General features: G+C 43.0%; 5 protein-coding genes across 6 annotated transcripts; 1 reads left to right on the top strand and 4 right to left on the bottom strand.

Annotated features, from left to right (window-relative positions):
• Positions 1–95: 95 nt before the first annotated feature.
• LOC135333532 (radial spoke head 14 homolog) lies at positions 96–2,593 on the bottom strand. The gene is made up of 8 exons (XM_064528504.1): positions 2,460–2,593; positions 2,091–2,283; positions 1,954–2,015; positions 1,831–1,903; positions 1,554–1,633; positions 1,235–1,500; positions 422–596; positions 96–254 (listed from the first exon to the last, which is right to left on the bottom strand). Exons 1-8 carry the CDS (start codon positions 2,547–2,549, stop codon positions 168–170), a joined length of 1,026 nt encoding a protein of 341 aa, XP_064384574.1. The 5' UTR covers positions 2,550–2,593; the 3' UTR covers positions 96–167.
• Positions 2,594–2,843: 250 nt separating this feature from the next.
• Positions 2,844–6,245, bottom strand: LOC135333199 (selenocysteine-specific elongation factor-like). 2 transcript variants are annotated; one of them, XM_064528107.1, is made up of 12 exons: positions 6,061–6,245; positions 5,796–6,008; positions 5,487–5,557; positions 5,341–5,439; positions 4,993–5,127; positions 4,795–4,935; positions 4,398–4,575; positions 4,245–4,313; positions 3,721–4,082; positions 3,575–3,668; positions 3,334–3,396; positions 2,844–3,057 (listed from the first exon to the last, which is right to left on the bottom strand). In XM_064528107.1, the coding sequence occupies exons 1-12, from the start codon at positions 6,152–6,154 to the stop codon at positions 2,894–2,896; spliced, it is 1,683 nt and encodes a 560-aa protein (XP_064384177.1). In that variant the 5' UTR covers positions 6,155–6,245; the 3' UTR covers positions 2,844–2,893. The 2 variants fall into 2 exon arrangements, with proteins under 2 accessions (XP_064384177.1, XP_064384176.1); XM_064528106.1 differs by having other exon boundaries at positions 4,795–5,127.
• Positions 6,246–6,284: 39 nt separating this feature from the next.
• Positions 6,285–9,241, bottom strand: LOC135333203 (pleckstrin homology domain-containing family F member 2-like). The gene is made up of 9 exons (XM_064528120.1): positions 9,081–9,241; positions 8,896–8,960; positions 8,430–8,567; positions 8,254–8,317; positions 8,075–8,200; positions 7,555–7,661; positions 7,285–7,436; positions 6,833–7,217; positions 6,285–6,449 (listed from the first exon to the last, which is right to left on the bottom strand). The coding sequence occupies exons 1-8, from the start codon at positions 9,094–9,096 to the stop codon at positions 7,106–7,108; spliced, it is 780 nt and encodes a 259-aa protein (XP_064384190.1). The 5' UTR covers positions 9,097–9,241; the 3' UTR covers positions 6,285–6,449; positions 6,833–7,105.
• A 23-nt stretch (positions 9,242–9,264) lies between these two features.
• Positions 9,265–11,786, top strand: LOC135333200 (DDB1- and CUL4-associated factor 7-like). Its single transcript, XM_064528108.1, has 8 exons — positions 9,265–9,480; positions 9,540–9,641; positions 9,695–9,793; positions 9,857–9,970; positions 10,270–10,427; positions 10,724–10,841; positions 10,931–11,048; positions 11,427–11,786. Exons 1-8 carry the CDS (start codon positions 9,298–9,300, stop codon positions 11,597–11,599), a joined length of 1,065 nt encoding a protein of 354 aa, XP_064384178.1. The 5' UTR covers positions 9,265–9,297; the 3' UTR covers positions 11,600–11,786.
• LOC135333204 (dnaJ homolog subfamily C member 5-like) lies at positions 11,733–13,359 on the bottom strand. The gene is made up of 5 exons (XM_064528121.1): positions 13,208–13,359; positions 13,002–13,140; positions 12,829–12,939; positions 12,457–12,622; positions 11,733–12,137 (listed from the first exon to the last, which is right to left on the bottom strand). The coding sequence occupies exons 1-5, from the start codon at positions 13,225–13,227 to the stop codon at positions 11,893–11,895; spliced, it is 681 nt and encodes a 226-aa protein (XP_064384191.1). The 5' UTR covers positions 13,228–13,359; the 3' UTR covers positions 11,733–11,892.
• Positions 13,360–13,366: the final 7 nt, after the last annotated feature.

Genomic DNA, 13,366 nt, shown 5'->3' with positions numbered 1-13,366 from the left:
TTTATGTTGGCGGCCAAGGCCAAGGAAATGTACCAATGAATATCATTAATTCCTCCATGAGGGACATTCCCTACCAGATACGCCCACTTGTATGCTTTTTATCTGCTTTTTTGCAGATCAACATCAATAAAATACTTGAATGACAAACAGGAATAGATACAGCAATTCTAAGGGGTCCATGTGATGACTTTGAGAGCAGTTTGTGCAGCCTTGACAACCATCTCACTATCATCAGAGGCCACTCTCTCCTCCAACTAAGTGTGTGTGTGTGTGCGGGGAGGGGGTGTGTGTGAGGGTGTGGGGGAGGGGGTTAGAAGTATTACAGTGACACTGTATAGTACAAACTAAACAGATATATACAGGTAGAAAATGAATTGACATAGCGCGAGTAAGTAAGTTCAAGCATAGATGTAAATATTACCTGTTGTCTAGAGGACTGTAGCTGTGCCTTGCCAACTGGAGTCTCCGCTAATAATGTGAGGGCCTTGATGCTATTGAGACGTGCCTCAGAGCACGGGTCAGTCAGTAGGGCCACCAGTTTAGGCAGAGCACCACTTTTCAACAAGCAGTACTTCCCTTTAGTGATCACCGATATACTGTATGTGTGTGTGTGTGGAAGATGACAAAGTCTATGTTTTTGTTGAAACAGTGACCAATTACAACAGTACCGTATATCTTCTAATTTATCGGACAGTAAAAAATAATTATTTTGGAAATTGTCCGGGTATAATTGGAACAGACTTTTATAGAGCATGCGAAGTGTCCGGAATAATTAGAACAAGCAAGCAGCTGCATGCGAGCTAGCTAAGTTTAATAGAACAGTGTGCGACTGAATAGTTGCACTAGCTATCTAAAACTAGCTACTCAAAGCTATCTAACCGCAGCACTCTAAGTCTTACTTGCCGTCTGTGAATGTAAACTCTACTTTTCAAAGTATTGTCCGGATATTTAGAACAAATGTAATATTAAAGCACTGGAGTGTCCGTTTTATTAGAACAACGAAAATTGCCCAAAAGAGTGTCCGGGGTAATTAGAAGTGTCCGATAAATTAGAAGATATACGGTATTACACTTTCATACGGCCTGAAAGCTACCAAACAGCTACTAAATAAACTCTTAGTTTCGAAATTAAACATTCCCAACACAAGTTATGGATAATAAAAGTTAGCTCCGAAAATGGGCCTGATACAGAAAAATCACCCCAAGCTTAATTATACTAGACACACACACTGTACCTCATGAGTGCAGCAGCAGCCTGAGCCCTGACAAACATATCTTTATCCTCGAGCAGTCCCACGAGAATAGGAACACACCCACAACCACACCCCTCCTCCTTTCCCACCAGAGGAACTGTGAGATCATATAGGAGACGAGCAGCTCGACCACGAATGTTGCAATTGCTGTGGCCTAGGAGATCAGTCGCTATGATGATAGTTTTGACGTTAATCCCCTGGGCAGTGTTAACCTGAAAGCACCAGTGAAGAGTGTCCATAATCACTTCCTGTGAATGTAGGGGGGGGGGGTTATTTTTTGTGTGTTTAAAAGTGTGTGTACCTTCAGTTGTTCACTATCTTCTTGTACCAACTTCTCCACACAGAGTGGGATCAGGTCTGCAGCCACTGTTCCCTGAGCCCCTGCAATCAACCAGGCTTATTTATAACTAACGAATCTACCGTATTACTAGAATGTTTTGCGAGTATCAAACAATAATAATTATTATGTGAACTTTGCGAATGTTGATTATTTTGCAAAAACCTAAACTAGTACTGCCAGAACGCAATATAGCAAAGGGTCAACATTTCTGCTGATTTGCAAAATCCATACAACATACCATTCTTGATTCGAGAGGCCATCTCCACTGCACAGTGAGCATTGTAGCGTACCTCGTACTCAACATCTGAAAACTGACAAAACACATTTATTGTTTTAAATTTCACAGCCTTAAATAACTTACCAGTTTGGAGAGAGCGGTTAGTGTATCTAATTGAAGGAACGTCTGCCGTCCAAGAGAATGTTCTGTATAATTATATTGAAACTATCAATCAACAATAGCAATCACGTATCCCTATGATTATTAAAATATTCACGCACGGGCTATAATGGTGAGGGCTTGAGCACTGCGCTCCCTGACCACACCATCTCCATCAGAGAGCAGGGCCTGGAGGGACGAGGCTATTCCCTCACCCAGAGCAGTGGCCAGGTTCTCCCTCAAGTGTAGCACATCACACAGCAATAGGAGGGCCTGTTGACGTACCCTCAGGTCACTGCTGTTCAACTCTCGATTCTGAGTTGGAGGTGGATATTTATAGCTATTGTTATAGGCCCAGCTAGTTAGAATGGATAACATAGGTTCAGGCCAGCTAGAAATGAAATTTAGCCCATTATTTTATTTTTGATAAAAATTGTAAAACTAATTATGAGCTGTTTGCAATCATTCTTCTCATGTACACACCAACTCACTAGCTTGGGTATGGCCCTGTCTCCATATGCTAGACTAGACTTTGACGGGTCGTACAGAGGGAGCCGTGCAGAGACACGAGGAGTAGCCATTGTCAGGAGCTGTTATAGAGTTGTCATGGCAATTGGAGGCATTGAGGGGGCGTATCAGCTCAGAGGGGGAGGGGCTGCTACAGCAAAAATTGCACCAACAACCAATTTAAATGGCTCTATGGGTATACTTGCATATTTTGTAGGCAGCATAATATTAAACATAAAATTATATATGTGACGTACAGCGCCTAGGAAAACAATGCTTTAATAATAATTATGGAGCAAACTAATAACGCTACGAAGTCAATTGTTTAGAGCATTTTTTCGTAAGAAGTAACTGCAATGTCTCCTCTACCTTTTATACATGTATGACATTGTTTGTTTGATTCGTACACACAAAATGATCACTGATACATTTGTTTCTTTGGGTCAAATATAAATCGTTTAAAGTTTAGTGTTAGTGTGATTGCAGTGGTCCCCTCTCCTCCCTCAGCTGCCGCCCCCTCAGAGCTGCGCCCCTTGCCACGCCTCCTGGACAACATCTCCACTGTATCAGGCCGCAGACCATCTGAGGCAACACACAACAGATGATTAAAAGTACACTCAATTTACATAATTATATACAAAGGAATTCAGGTTGTTGGTTTGATATGCTAAGTAAACTTGTAGCTCTTAAAATCTCTTATTTATGGGCTCCTGACATTATATAGCCCACAATTTTTCTTCTAAATTGAAATGAAAAGTTAATCATTATTTTATTCAAGCACACCATTCAATAGAGCTATGATAGAGCTACAACATACACCATTACATTATTTGTGGTGCTATATCATGTACCACCTACCTGATACATACACTCTAAACTTTCCACTTGTACCAAAGGTTCCTTCAATTGTTCCAACCTCTCCTATGAAATGCATCACATGACATACCGTATACATGTACCTATATTTATTTTTGTATAGAGTATATTTTTGTATTTAACTGCGAAATTATTCTACTGCAATAGGTTCTATCACTATCCTGAGCTGTACGAATATTTAGAATACTAGGTTGATACAAAAATTTGCATCGGTACTGCATACCTGTCGAGAGGTTGACCTTTAGACCCATGAATGCTTCCATTTTAGTCTCTTTTTTGAACAGGCTCTTACCAATCACCGTGTGGTCGTCATGCATCTGTGTGTGGGCGGGGGTCACACATCACACACACAGCACACCACACACTCACCCGCTCCACAAGCCCCTCTCTGCTCTTAAGCTTGAACACCTTCAGTTCAGGCAGCACAGATTGGGGAAAGTCCCTCTCCATTATCGGATGGACTAGAGTTCCATGAAATGCAATACGGCACGTGTTACTATGAGCGTCCACGTCCAGGCGAGAGCCAATCACAGTAGAGTCGGCAGGGCATGATACTGGCCGTTCAAACTCCAATAGAGCAAACTGATTGGTCGATTGGGAGATGACATCATCGCTGGGACGAGCGTCAGAGAGTTGCTCAAGATACGAAAATTCGTTAGACAGAGAGAATACTGATTGTTGAGCAGCAAAGAAGGTCACCTTTGCCATTAGCGTTTCATGGCCAATGGTTACTGTGTGGGATGGTGTGTGTGTGTGGGGGGGCGTTGGTTATTGTGTGGGAGGGTGTGTGTGTGTGGGGGGGCGTTGGTTACTGTGTGGGAGGGTGTGTGTGTGTAGGGGGGCGTTGGTTACAGTGTGTGTGTGGGGGGGGGGGAGGGCTTTAATATACTTACTGTGGAACTTTGCTCCAGTAGAACAGGGCGACTTGTGGTAGGGGACTTTGAACACAGAGATGACACCAGCTACAAGAAACAAAAATTACTTAAATTACCGTATGCACCAAGGAATGATTAATGACAGGTCAGTAATGAGAGGGGCTGACTCACCATACAGTGTGGGTAGATGACCGGGGGTACACACAAGACACCTCTCCACTTGCTTAGGGTCAAACTGAGTCACACATATGCCCACCCTGTCCCCTTGTATCGCCGTAGTAACGGGCTCGTGGAACATCTGCATTGACTTGACTTTCTTGTTAACTTTCAAAGTAGGTATCTCAATAGTCTGCAGAAATAATTATCTTATGGCAGGTAATTTTTGTCATCCAAATTTCATACAAACTCCAAAATTCAATATTTTGTATTCTAAATCGCTCAGAGTAGTGACGAAGAACATAATTATTGTACTAATAATTTCGCAGTTTAAATTTTCGAATTATGCTCCACAATTTACAAAAAATTCTACCAAAATTAATAACCTGCTATACGGTATTTAAATTCTTACGTCATTAACTGAGATGGATCCACTGAGTACAGTTCCAGTCATAACTGTACCTTGACCTCTAATGGGGAAGCAATGATCAACGGAGAATATAAACGGACCATCAGGAGTTCTCTTCGGCACAAATACACAGTCTGTCAGTACCTGTGTGAGGTGTGGGGGTGTGAGGGGTGTGAGGTGTGAGGGTGTGTGAGGTCGTACCGTGATGAGTTGGTCTACACCAAGTGCATTCTCAGCCGGTGAAGATTCAGGTCCGCCAGGTTTGGCTGCCACGGCAACCACGGGACACCCGGTAAAACGTGTACTCTCCAAAGTTTTGAGAATCTTCTTAGTCATCTGTATTAGCATCATAGCTTCAGATTGTACATGGATACATGGTGGAACAAACACAAGGCCTTTGCTTTTGTAGTCACAAAACTGTATCTAAGCACGTTAATTCTGAGAGCTATTGAATGCAGTTTGGAGATGAGACAATCTGAACACAAGTTACAGGCTCTCTACCAAAAACAGCAATTTGGAAACAAACGCAAGTCTCATACTTGTACCCACCTTGGCAACTTGTGCTTCTCTTTTTGAGGGTTCAAGAAGGTCAGTCTTGTTGAGCACCACGATCATGTGTTCACACGTGATGTCCCCAATCACAAGGCACTGTACAAGGAGGTCATCACACTCTAGTGGTCGCTATAGCAACAAACCTCGGCTGTTTGCGTCTGCATTCCCTTAGTGATATCAATCACGAGCATCATGAGGTCAATGATCTGAGCCCCTGGAATCAAGGTCACACAAAAAACATTTGTAATATAAAAATTGTTAGGATTGGCCGGGGAAAGCAACAAAAAACATCGAACCAAGCGACGCGGATTAATTTTTTTCGGTCTTGGACCTTGGTAAAGGAATTACTTTTATCTCTCAAAATTAATATGAACTTGGAGCCATCATTATGTCAATCTGTCTACTCTCTAATTACTCAGACATAGTAATATTGCATTGCATACGTAAAGTACCTCCAATGATGGTTCTGATGAGGGAGGCGTGACCTGGACAATCCACGAGAGTGAACTGCACAGACTGATAGCAGCTGGCACTGGAACCGGACAGACGAGATGGGAATGGAACATTGAAAGAAGAGAAACCCAGATCTAATGTGATCCCTCTCTCCTTGCTCTGAGGGTTCTTATCGAAAGATGCCGTTGATGCTATAGTGCTCAGGGCCTTGGCTACAGAGGAGGATGGGGTATCAGGGGAGGCTATAAAGAGTGTACACCTCACCTAGAGCAGTTTTCCCACTGTCTATGTGACCCAGTACCCCCACATTGAAGTTAAGCACTGTCTCGCGAACACCACCAGCCTTCTTGCACGCCATCCCTTGCTCCACTGTACAGTACAGTGTTATTTAATAGCACAAGGCTATAAAGTAGTGATGATATGGTAAAGGTCGTTAACACAATGGAAGTATAAACTACCTTTACCAGAACTAACTACATTAATTAACATTTCCACACAACACCATTTCCATATTAAAGACTTCATGCCACTATAATTATATTATTATACACACAAAAAAATATAAAAAAAGATTGCTGCATAGTTTATAACGTCAGTGTTCTGTGTTGCTATGACGATTCTTGTGACACTGGCTCATAAAAAACTGGCTGAGACTGCAGAGAAAATAAAGAAACGGCTAATAATACAAAGTTATGTATTCATTGATCACACAATACACAATCAATAATCAATTACAATTAAGTCCGTCCATTCCCTTTGAACTATACTGATAGTTACATACAGGTGGTAAACCAAGCCTAAGATGTGGACAGGCCTAAGATGTGGTTATATTTTGTCTAGAGGTGGTTAGTACCAACCACCACCACCGACCAGTGTGGGCACATCGCTGCATGTATATACTTATATGGGAAACACCATCTATATACTGGGTTGTTACTGCATTAAATAAATGGCCATAAAATCGCAAGAGTAACTTAGACCACCCCCTCTCCACTACACATTGACTGGGGTAACTAGACCACCCACACTCCCTTACCGGCGTTAGTTCTGGTTCATCATCATCATCGTCCCCTTCCTCTGAGGAGCCGTAGCGTCGTGTGGTATCCTCTGGACTGGCATAGTATTCCTCGTCCTCCTCATCAGCACTAGGAGGGTCGTTCCAATTATCAGGGGCTATCTGAAGATAGAGGAGGCAGGGCAGCAATGTAAGGGCATGGGGATGGTAGCAGCATAAGTTATCGCATTTTTCGACACTCTAATTACGGTTGCAAAACTTACTCAGTGCTATAATAATTATTATATTCAAATGTCATATATTTACTTTAAATCGAATAAGTACGGAATATTGAAGGAATATATAACTTGCCTCATAATCATGTCTGTTGTCAGGGCCCACTAGAGTGGAGGGTGGAAACTCTGACCTGTATATACCAAAGACATTGTATTATTATTATTTATGAAGGAGCTGGTCTATTGAATGCAACTGACCCCTCGCCTCTCTCCATCTCAGCCTCCCCTGCATTGAGAGCATCATAGCAGGAGATGCATACTCTGAGGGGCTTGGTGGCCTGGTACGGGAGGAGGAACTTGCGACTGGAGCACGGCCCACACACCACCGCACCACACTTGCGACAATGATGCTACAACACAATTAGGAGGAAATTAGGAGGAAACATTAAATTAAGTAGCTGAGGTATACAGTGACACAAGGGCTGCTCAAATGTCACCACACACACACACACACACCCACACACTCACTCTTCTGTTAATGGGGGTGAACTTGGTCTTGAGACAGTGCATACAAGTGTTGGCATCACAGTCAGGTACCCACACAGCTGCATGCTCTTTAGCAGGCTGCTTGTTTGCTGTAGATGAAGATGCATTCAATATGTCAAGCTGTGTCCATAAGACAATACTACACATGTACATACATGTACTGCCATATGGCCACTGTGTGTTCAAGTTAGGGTAAGAAATGTGGAGGAATGCAAACAATTTATCATAACAGATGTGCATTAAGTATTGCAACACACACACTCATAGCCATTACCAAACCCCCACACATCACACACACCCACACACTCATAGCCATTACCAACCCCCCACACATCACACACACCACACCCACACACACACTCATAGCCATTACCCCCACCACACACATCACACACACACACACACTCATAGCCATTACCCCCCACACACATCACACACAGCCATTACCACCCCCCCACCACACACACCCATTACCACCCACCCCCCCACACCACACACTCACTTCTTGCTAGTAGGTCCACTATGCATTTGTTGATGTGTGCCATCCACTCTGCTTTCTCTGTGGCAGTGGCAGCAAACACAGCAAAGGACTTGGTGGGGGTGATGAGCTGCCACCCATTCTTCCATTCTGGGGGGACAAAAACAATCGTTTAAATATTCAAACATTTCAATTACGCCTACCGCTATCATTTTCCAACGACTGTAGTTTTACATCTTCCAGTGGAACTACATGTTGCTTGTTGAACTGCGTGGGTGTACCATTATAATTGTGAGTGTGTGTGTGGGAGTGTGTGGGTGGGTGTGTGTGTGTGTGTGGATGTACCATTATAATTGTGAGTGGGTGTGTGTGGGTTTACCTTTTTCTTTTCCAGGACAATATTTCCATAGACCAGTAGATCGTTGAAGAGATAAAACTGACGGAGTTTGGCTTTCTTACGACACAGTTTAGTGAGTACTCCCTCCCCTACCAGCACACGACCAGGCTTGACCAGTTTCTATATATATAATTATATAATAAATGAAACGCATGCGACAAATTAACAGATAATAATGATATTAACTATATTAGGGTGATTGTGAAGCCGTGTGGGGGAGGATGTGTGCAAACTGCATATAAACACAACATGAATATAGGTAACCCCCCCCCCACACACACACACAGAGGCAAGTGAGCTCGTAATTATGGGAATATTAAAATAGTTGTGTAAGCAAATACTATATACCTAGAAATAGGCTTCTTTATCAGCATTACAAAACACCACAGGGCATTAGGTCTACTGGACACAGACTAGACACAGATAGTAGCCCCAGTAACCAACTCACCAGTCCACTAGAACCAAAGCTCTGCTCCACTATATGTATCCTCCTACTATTGGCCTCACTGTGTACTGTGTGTGCATGATGGTATTGGGGGTGGACTTTTTAATTAATACAAGTTGACAAACAATCACACACAGAGCTGAGATGCAGCCATCACAAATACTTTATCAACTCTACAGATCTCGTACTTAGTCTGTCTGCCATTGTAGTAGCTTGTGGCGACTGCAGTAGCTCTTGAAAGCATCCAAAGAGCGTCAATATAGTCTTGCTTTGTCTAGTTCACCTTTGCAGCTTTGTTAGCTACCCTTTTGTGTCACGTGCACTATGCAGCCCCTCCTCCTTACTGATGACCTTTGAACCTTTCCAAATAAATGAGCAGTGAGAAAATAAAACTGAAAAAATAAAATGGCGTCAGTTCTTCAACACGTTGGTGATCAACGCTCAATAGTAGGCCATGGAGATACTAAAAAGAAGGAAATCTACAAATACGTGGCTCCGTGGACTGTCTATGGAATGAACTGGAGTGTGAGACATGATAAAAGATTTAGACTGGCCGTGGGAAGCTTCATTGAAGATTATAAGAATAAAGTAAGTACATGATATTGGCTATGATAGCATAGTAGGTATTACTGTGTGTGTGTGTGTAGGTCCAGATAGTGCAGCTAGACGAGGACAGAGGAGAGTTTGTATTAAAGTCTACCTTTGATCATCCGTACCCTACCACCAAGATAATGTGGATACCCGATCAGGTACGCCCACACCACACACACACACACACACACCATCACTTGTCACACTGTAGGTGGGTGGTCTGCCTGATTTAATGGCTACCTCGGGTGATTACCTGCGTCTATGGAAAGTCTCAGACAATGATGTTCGTCAAGAGTGTATGCTCAATAATGTAAGGATGGTGTTAGCGTGGGATGAACATCTTCTTATCATTGTCTACCTCCCTCCCACTCAGAATAAGAATTCTGAGTTTTGTGCTCCCTTGACCTCCTTTGACTGGAATGAGACAGATCCCAACATTCTAGGGGCCTCCAGTATTGACACCACATGCACCATCTGGGGCCTGGAGGTATGACCAGCGCTCTTACAATGGTGTCCAGTGGTATCCACCATAGAAGTTTGATCTGAGCATATGATAGGCCTTGTCTAGAGCTACAGAATACATCTCTTAGTTTTGAAATTTGTTGATCCCAGTTAAAGTTATAGGTCATCAAAGATAGTTACCGGAAGTGCCTTATTGTAACAACAAATGAAACCTTTTTTTATACAGCTTTTCAAAAATACATAAGTAACTGTACATTTACTTCTTGTTATTATGTACAGACCTCTATTGTGTTAATCACATGACCTATTGTTACTTCCGTGCAGACGGGCAAGGTGATTGGTCGGGTGTCAGGTTACGTCAAGACACAGCTAATTGCCCACGACAAGGAAGTACATGATATTGCCTTCACTCGTGCTGGCGGAGGTCGTGACCTCTTCGCTTCAGTGGGCTCTGATGGATCTGTAAGAATGTTTGATCTAAGGTGTGCAGTTATACAGAGCGTTGGTTATTGCAATGGGCCTATGATATACCATATAAGCAGGTATATTTTGAGGATACAAACTTTCGCGTTTTTCGCTGATGTACCTCAAACATTTATACCCACGAAATTAATATCGCATGCATGCATGCACCAAAAGACAAGAATTAAATCCACGAATTCCTTTCTAACGGTCTTTCCGCGACGTTAGTTTATACCCGCTATAATACTTAGTAATTATAAGCTACCGATTATTCTTAGAGTATGCTGTTATTGTGTTTTGGTCCCTCCTCCTTCAGGAACTTGGAGCACTCGACCATTCTATACGAGGATCCTAAACAGTTGCCACTCCTCAGACTCTCGTGGAACAAGCAAGACCCAAACTACCTCGCCACATTCTCAATGGATAACACTGAAGTGAGGGAGAAGCCTGATTGTACTAGGGAAATCAATTTCCCTGTTGGTTTTGTGCCAATAATTATCTATTCCTCCCTCTCTCTTGTCAGGTGATAGTGTTGGATGTACGTGTTCCTAGCATGCCAGTTGCACGTCTGTGTAACCACAGGGCAGCTGTCAATGGGATCACATGGGCTCCCCACTCGTCCTGTCATATCTGTACAGCCGGTAAGGGACTGCTCTTATTGTGTTCATTTGTTGTAATTGCATGTTTGTTTTTGTGCAGTATGTGTAGTGTGTGTGTACTTAGATTGTTACTGTGTACCGTATGTACAGTGTGTGCATGTACACCCACTTGAATATAATTGTATGTACAGTGTGTGCATGTACACCCACTTGAATATAATTTTAAGATCAAAATCGAAAAGAGGAATGCTTTTAACCAGAAATGCTTTTAACCAGAAATTCTTTAACCTGAATAGTGTACAGAGCGCATCATGTGGTCCCTAGTGTTATAATGAGGTTTGCATTTCAAGTGAGGTCAAAGGGTTGACATGATGTTTGTATGTGGTTGCTTATTTCAGTATCCTCTTCCCCTCCTGTCAGGTGATGACCACCAGGCCTTGATATGGGACATTCAGCCGATGCCGCAACCAATAGAGGTGCCTATACTAGCCTACGCTGCAGAGGGGGAGATCAACCAAGTACAGTGGTCGTCATCACAACCTGACTGGATTAGTATCTGTTACAAAGACCATCTAGAAATATTACGCGTCTGATTCGACTCTCTAGCTCATGCATTTCTTTTTATTGTCTTTTTCAGTTTCCACATTCCACTCCTCACTGTGCTATACACAAATAATACATTCTTCACGTATCATGTGATGTAGCCATCGTATCATGTGATGTAGCCATTTTGCAATAAATTCATTCATAATGTTCACAGAATTTTCTTAATAATTATAAGTGCACAGTGATGCTGTAGCATGCTAAAATCATAGTGTCCAAACAAGCCACTCGGTAAATAAAACAAAACAAAACTATTAAATCCATTTCACACAGTGTAACTAAACTAGGATGAATCTTGATTTATAGGAATCAGACGATGTGATTCGTCCTCTACCATAGAAGACTCCTTCTCGGCAGATGAGTGGGTGTGGTCTTCAGTCTCATCAATGGCCGTCTTGTCCCCCTCAATGCGACTCTCGTCCAGTTCCACGGAGATGACATCGGCCTGGGAGTCATGCATAGTCTGGTAGTCGGTATAAGGTTGTGTGGAGATGGCCTCATCCTCGAGGTCCTCTGGTCTTATGTTACCTGGAGATAAGGGAAGGAATGAATATCATTAAATCAGCTTTAGAAAGGCTAGGATACTAACAGAATGTAGGTACCGTTTTGACTGCTGGTTAACAGTAGGTACTTGGAACTGTTCTAAGGATGCCTCTTAGTACTTGTAACCCAGTACTTGTATATAATTGTTCTAAGAATGCTTCCCACAACTTCTTCGAACATAGTATGCTTCCTACCACACACACACACACGCACACACACACACACGTACCCCACTCATCCCCCGGGCCTCACACACACACACACACACACACACACACACACACACACACACACACACACGTACCCCACTCATCCTCCGGGCCTCTCTTTGGTGCACAGAGACCACAACAGCAGCAGCAACAGCAACAACCACAGAAACAGCAGCAGAAGCAACAGCCAGTGAGGAGGCAAGTGATCGCCACACACGCCTTGAAGCACTTGTTCTCCAGGAGCATGTAGATAGGGATGTTCTGTAGAGGGGTGAAATAGACTGTGGATCTAAACACAAGATTTGCAATGCCTGTTCTATGGATCCAATTTCTGAAGCTTAGATAAAATGGTTTAATGAAAGGTTTCTTTCCAAGCTTTCAAATTATCATTGAAATTAGATCCACGGAATTTAAGTTATGGCAGCTGAAACAGCCTGAACCATTGATGATGAAGCAAAGTGATATACCTCTTCTCCGATTTGTTCCGCCAGGGACAGTCCCACAGATCCGTACTGATCGTAGATCTTCTTCTTGGTTTCATTCGTCAAAGTAGCATTTGCATTATTCACGTCCTTGAACTAAGTGTGTGCATGCGTCAGGGGGTGAAGTAATGACTACACATTACAATATCTTATCGTACTATTTCCTCTGCCTCTGGGTTGTCCGGGTTCTTGTCGGGATGGTAACGTAAGGCCATTTTTCTATACGCCTTCTTAAGCTCCTCTGGACTGGCCCCTTTCTGTACTCCCAGCAGTTGGTACAGTGACTCTCCACTCGTGCTGTGTGTGTGTGTGTGTGGGGGGGATGCTTATATCCCAACAAGGAAAGGCTTATATTTAGTTGTACCTTAGTCTTCTCTCCGCCATAGCTCAAGCTCCCTCAGGTACCAGTGCAGTGGATGCGTTTATATTCAAAGAATGCAGCTAGCTCCGTAGATTTTAGGGAAAGGTCGTTTTTTTAACAAGCTGTTGTCGAATTAAAGTGGGGGAAGGTCGTCTGTAGTAA

Source organism: Halichondria panicea, chromosome 3 (genome assembly GCF_963675165.1).
Source record: "Halichondria panicea chromosome 3, odHalPani1.1, whole genome shotgun sequence".
Taxonomy (NCBI): Eukaryota; Metazoa; Porifera; class Demospongiae; order Suberitida; family Halichondriidae; genus Halichondria; species Halichondria panicea.
The sequence above is the reverse complement of the archived record's forward strand: the minus strand, read 5'-3'. Positions and strand labels throughout refer to the sequence as shown.

Excerpts from the sequence above, each read along its gene's own strand:
- LOC135333200 (XM_064528108.1), top strand. The coding sequence starts at position 9,298 with ATGGCGTCAGTTCTTCAACACGTTGGTGATCAACGCTCAATAGTAGGC. Across the intron at positions 9,481-9,539 it reads TTGAAGATTATAAGAATAAA|GTCCAGATAGTGCAGCTAGA; the intron begins GTAAGTACATGA and ends GTGTGTGTGTAG. Across the intron at positions 9,794-9,856 it reads AAGAGTGTATGCTCAATAAT|AATAAGAATTCTGAGTTTTG; the intron begins GTAAGGATGGTG and ends CCTCCCACTCAG.
- LOC135333203 (XM_064528120.1), bottom strand. Across the intron at positions 8,318-8,429 it reads TTGTCCTGGAAAAGAAAAAG|TTCAACAAGCAACATGTAGT; the intron begins GTAAACCCACAC and ends ACACCCACGCAG. Across the intron at positions 7,218-7,284 it reads GAGATGGAGAGAGGCGAGGG|GTCAGAGTTTCCACCCTCCA; the intron begins GTCAGTTGCATT and ends TGGTATATACAG.
- LOC135333204 (XM_064528121.1), bottom strand. The coding sequence starts at position 13,227 with ATGGCGGAGAGAAGACTAAG. Across the intron at positions 12,940-13,001 it reads ACCCAGAGGCAGAGGAAATA|TTCAAGGACGTGAATAATGC; the intron begins GTACGATAAGAT and ends GCACACACTTAG. Across the intron at positions 12,623-12,828 it reads CGGAACAAATCGGAGAAGAG|AACATCCCTATCTACATGCT; the intron begins GTATATCACTTT and ends ACCCCTCTACAG.
- LOC135333199 (XM_064528106.1), bottom strand. The coding sequence starts at position 6,154 with ATGGCGTGCAAGAAGGCTGGTGGTGTTCGCGAGACAGTGCTTAACTTC. Across the intron at positions 6,009-6,060 it reads CAGTGGGAAAACTGCTCTAG|CCAAGGCCCTGAGCACTATA; the intron begins GTGAGGTGTACA and ends CCTCCTCTGTAG. Across the intron at positions 3,058-3,333 it reads GTTTAGAGTGTATGTATCAG|ATGGTCTGCGGCCTGATACA; the intron begins GTAGGTGGTACA and ends GTGTTGCCTCAG.
- LOC135333532 (XM_064528504.1), bottom strand. The coding sequence starts at position 2,549 with ATGGCTACTCCTCGTGTCTCTGCACGGCTCCCTCTGTACGACCCGTCA. Across the intron at positions 2,284-2,459 it reads ACAGGGCCATACCCAAGCTA|AATCGAGAGTTGAACAGCAG; the intron begins GTGAGTTGGTGT and ends CCTCCAACTCAG. Across the intron at positions 2,016-2,090 it reads AGCCCTCACCATTATAGCCC|AACATTCTCTTGGACGGCAG; the intron begins GTGCGTGAATAT and ends ATAATTATACAG.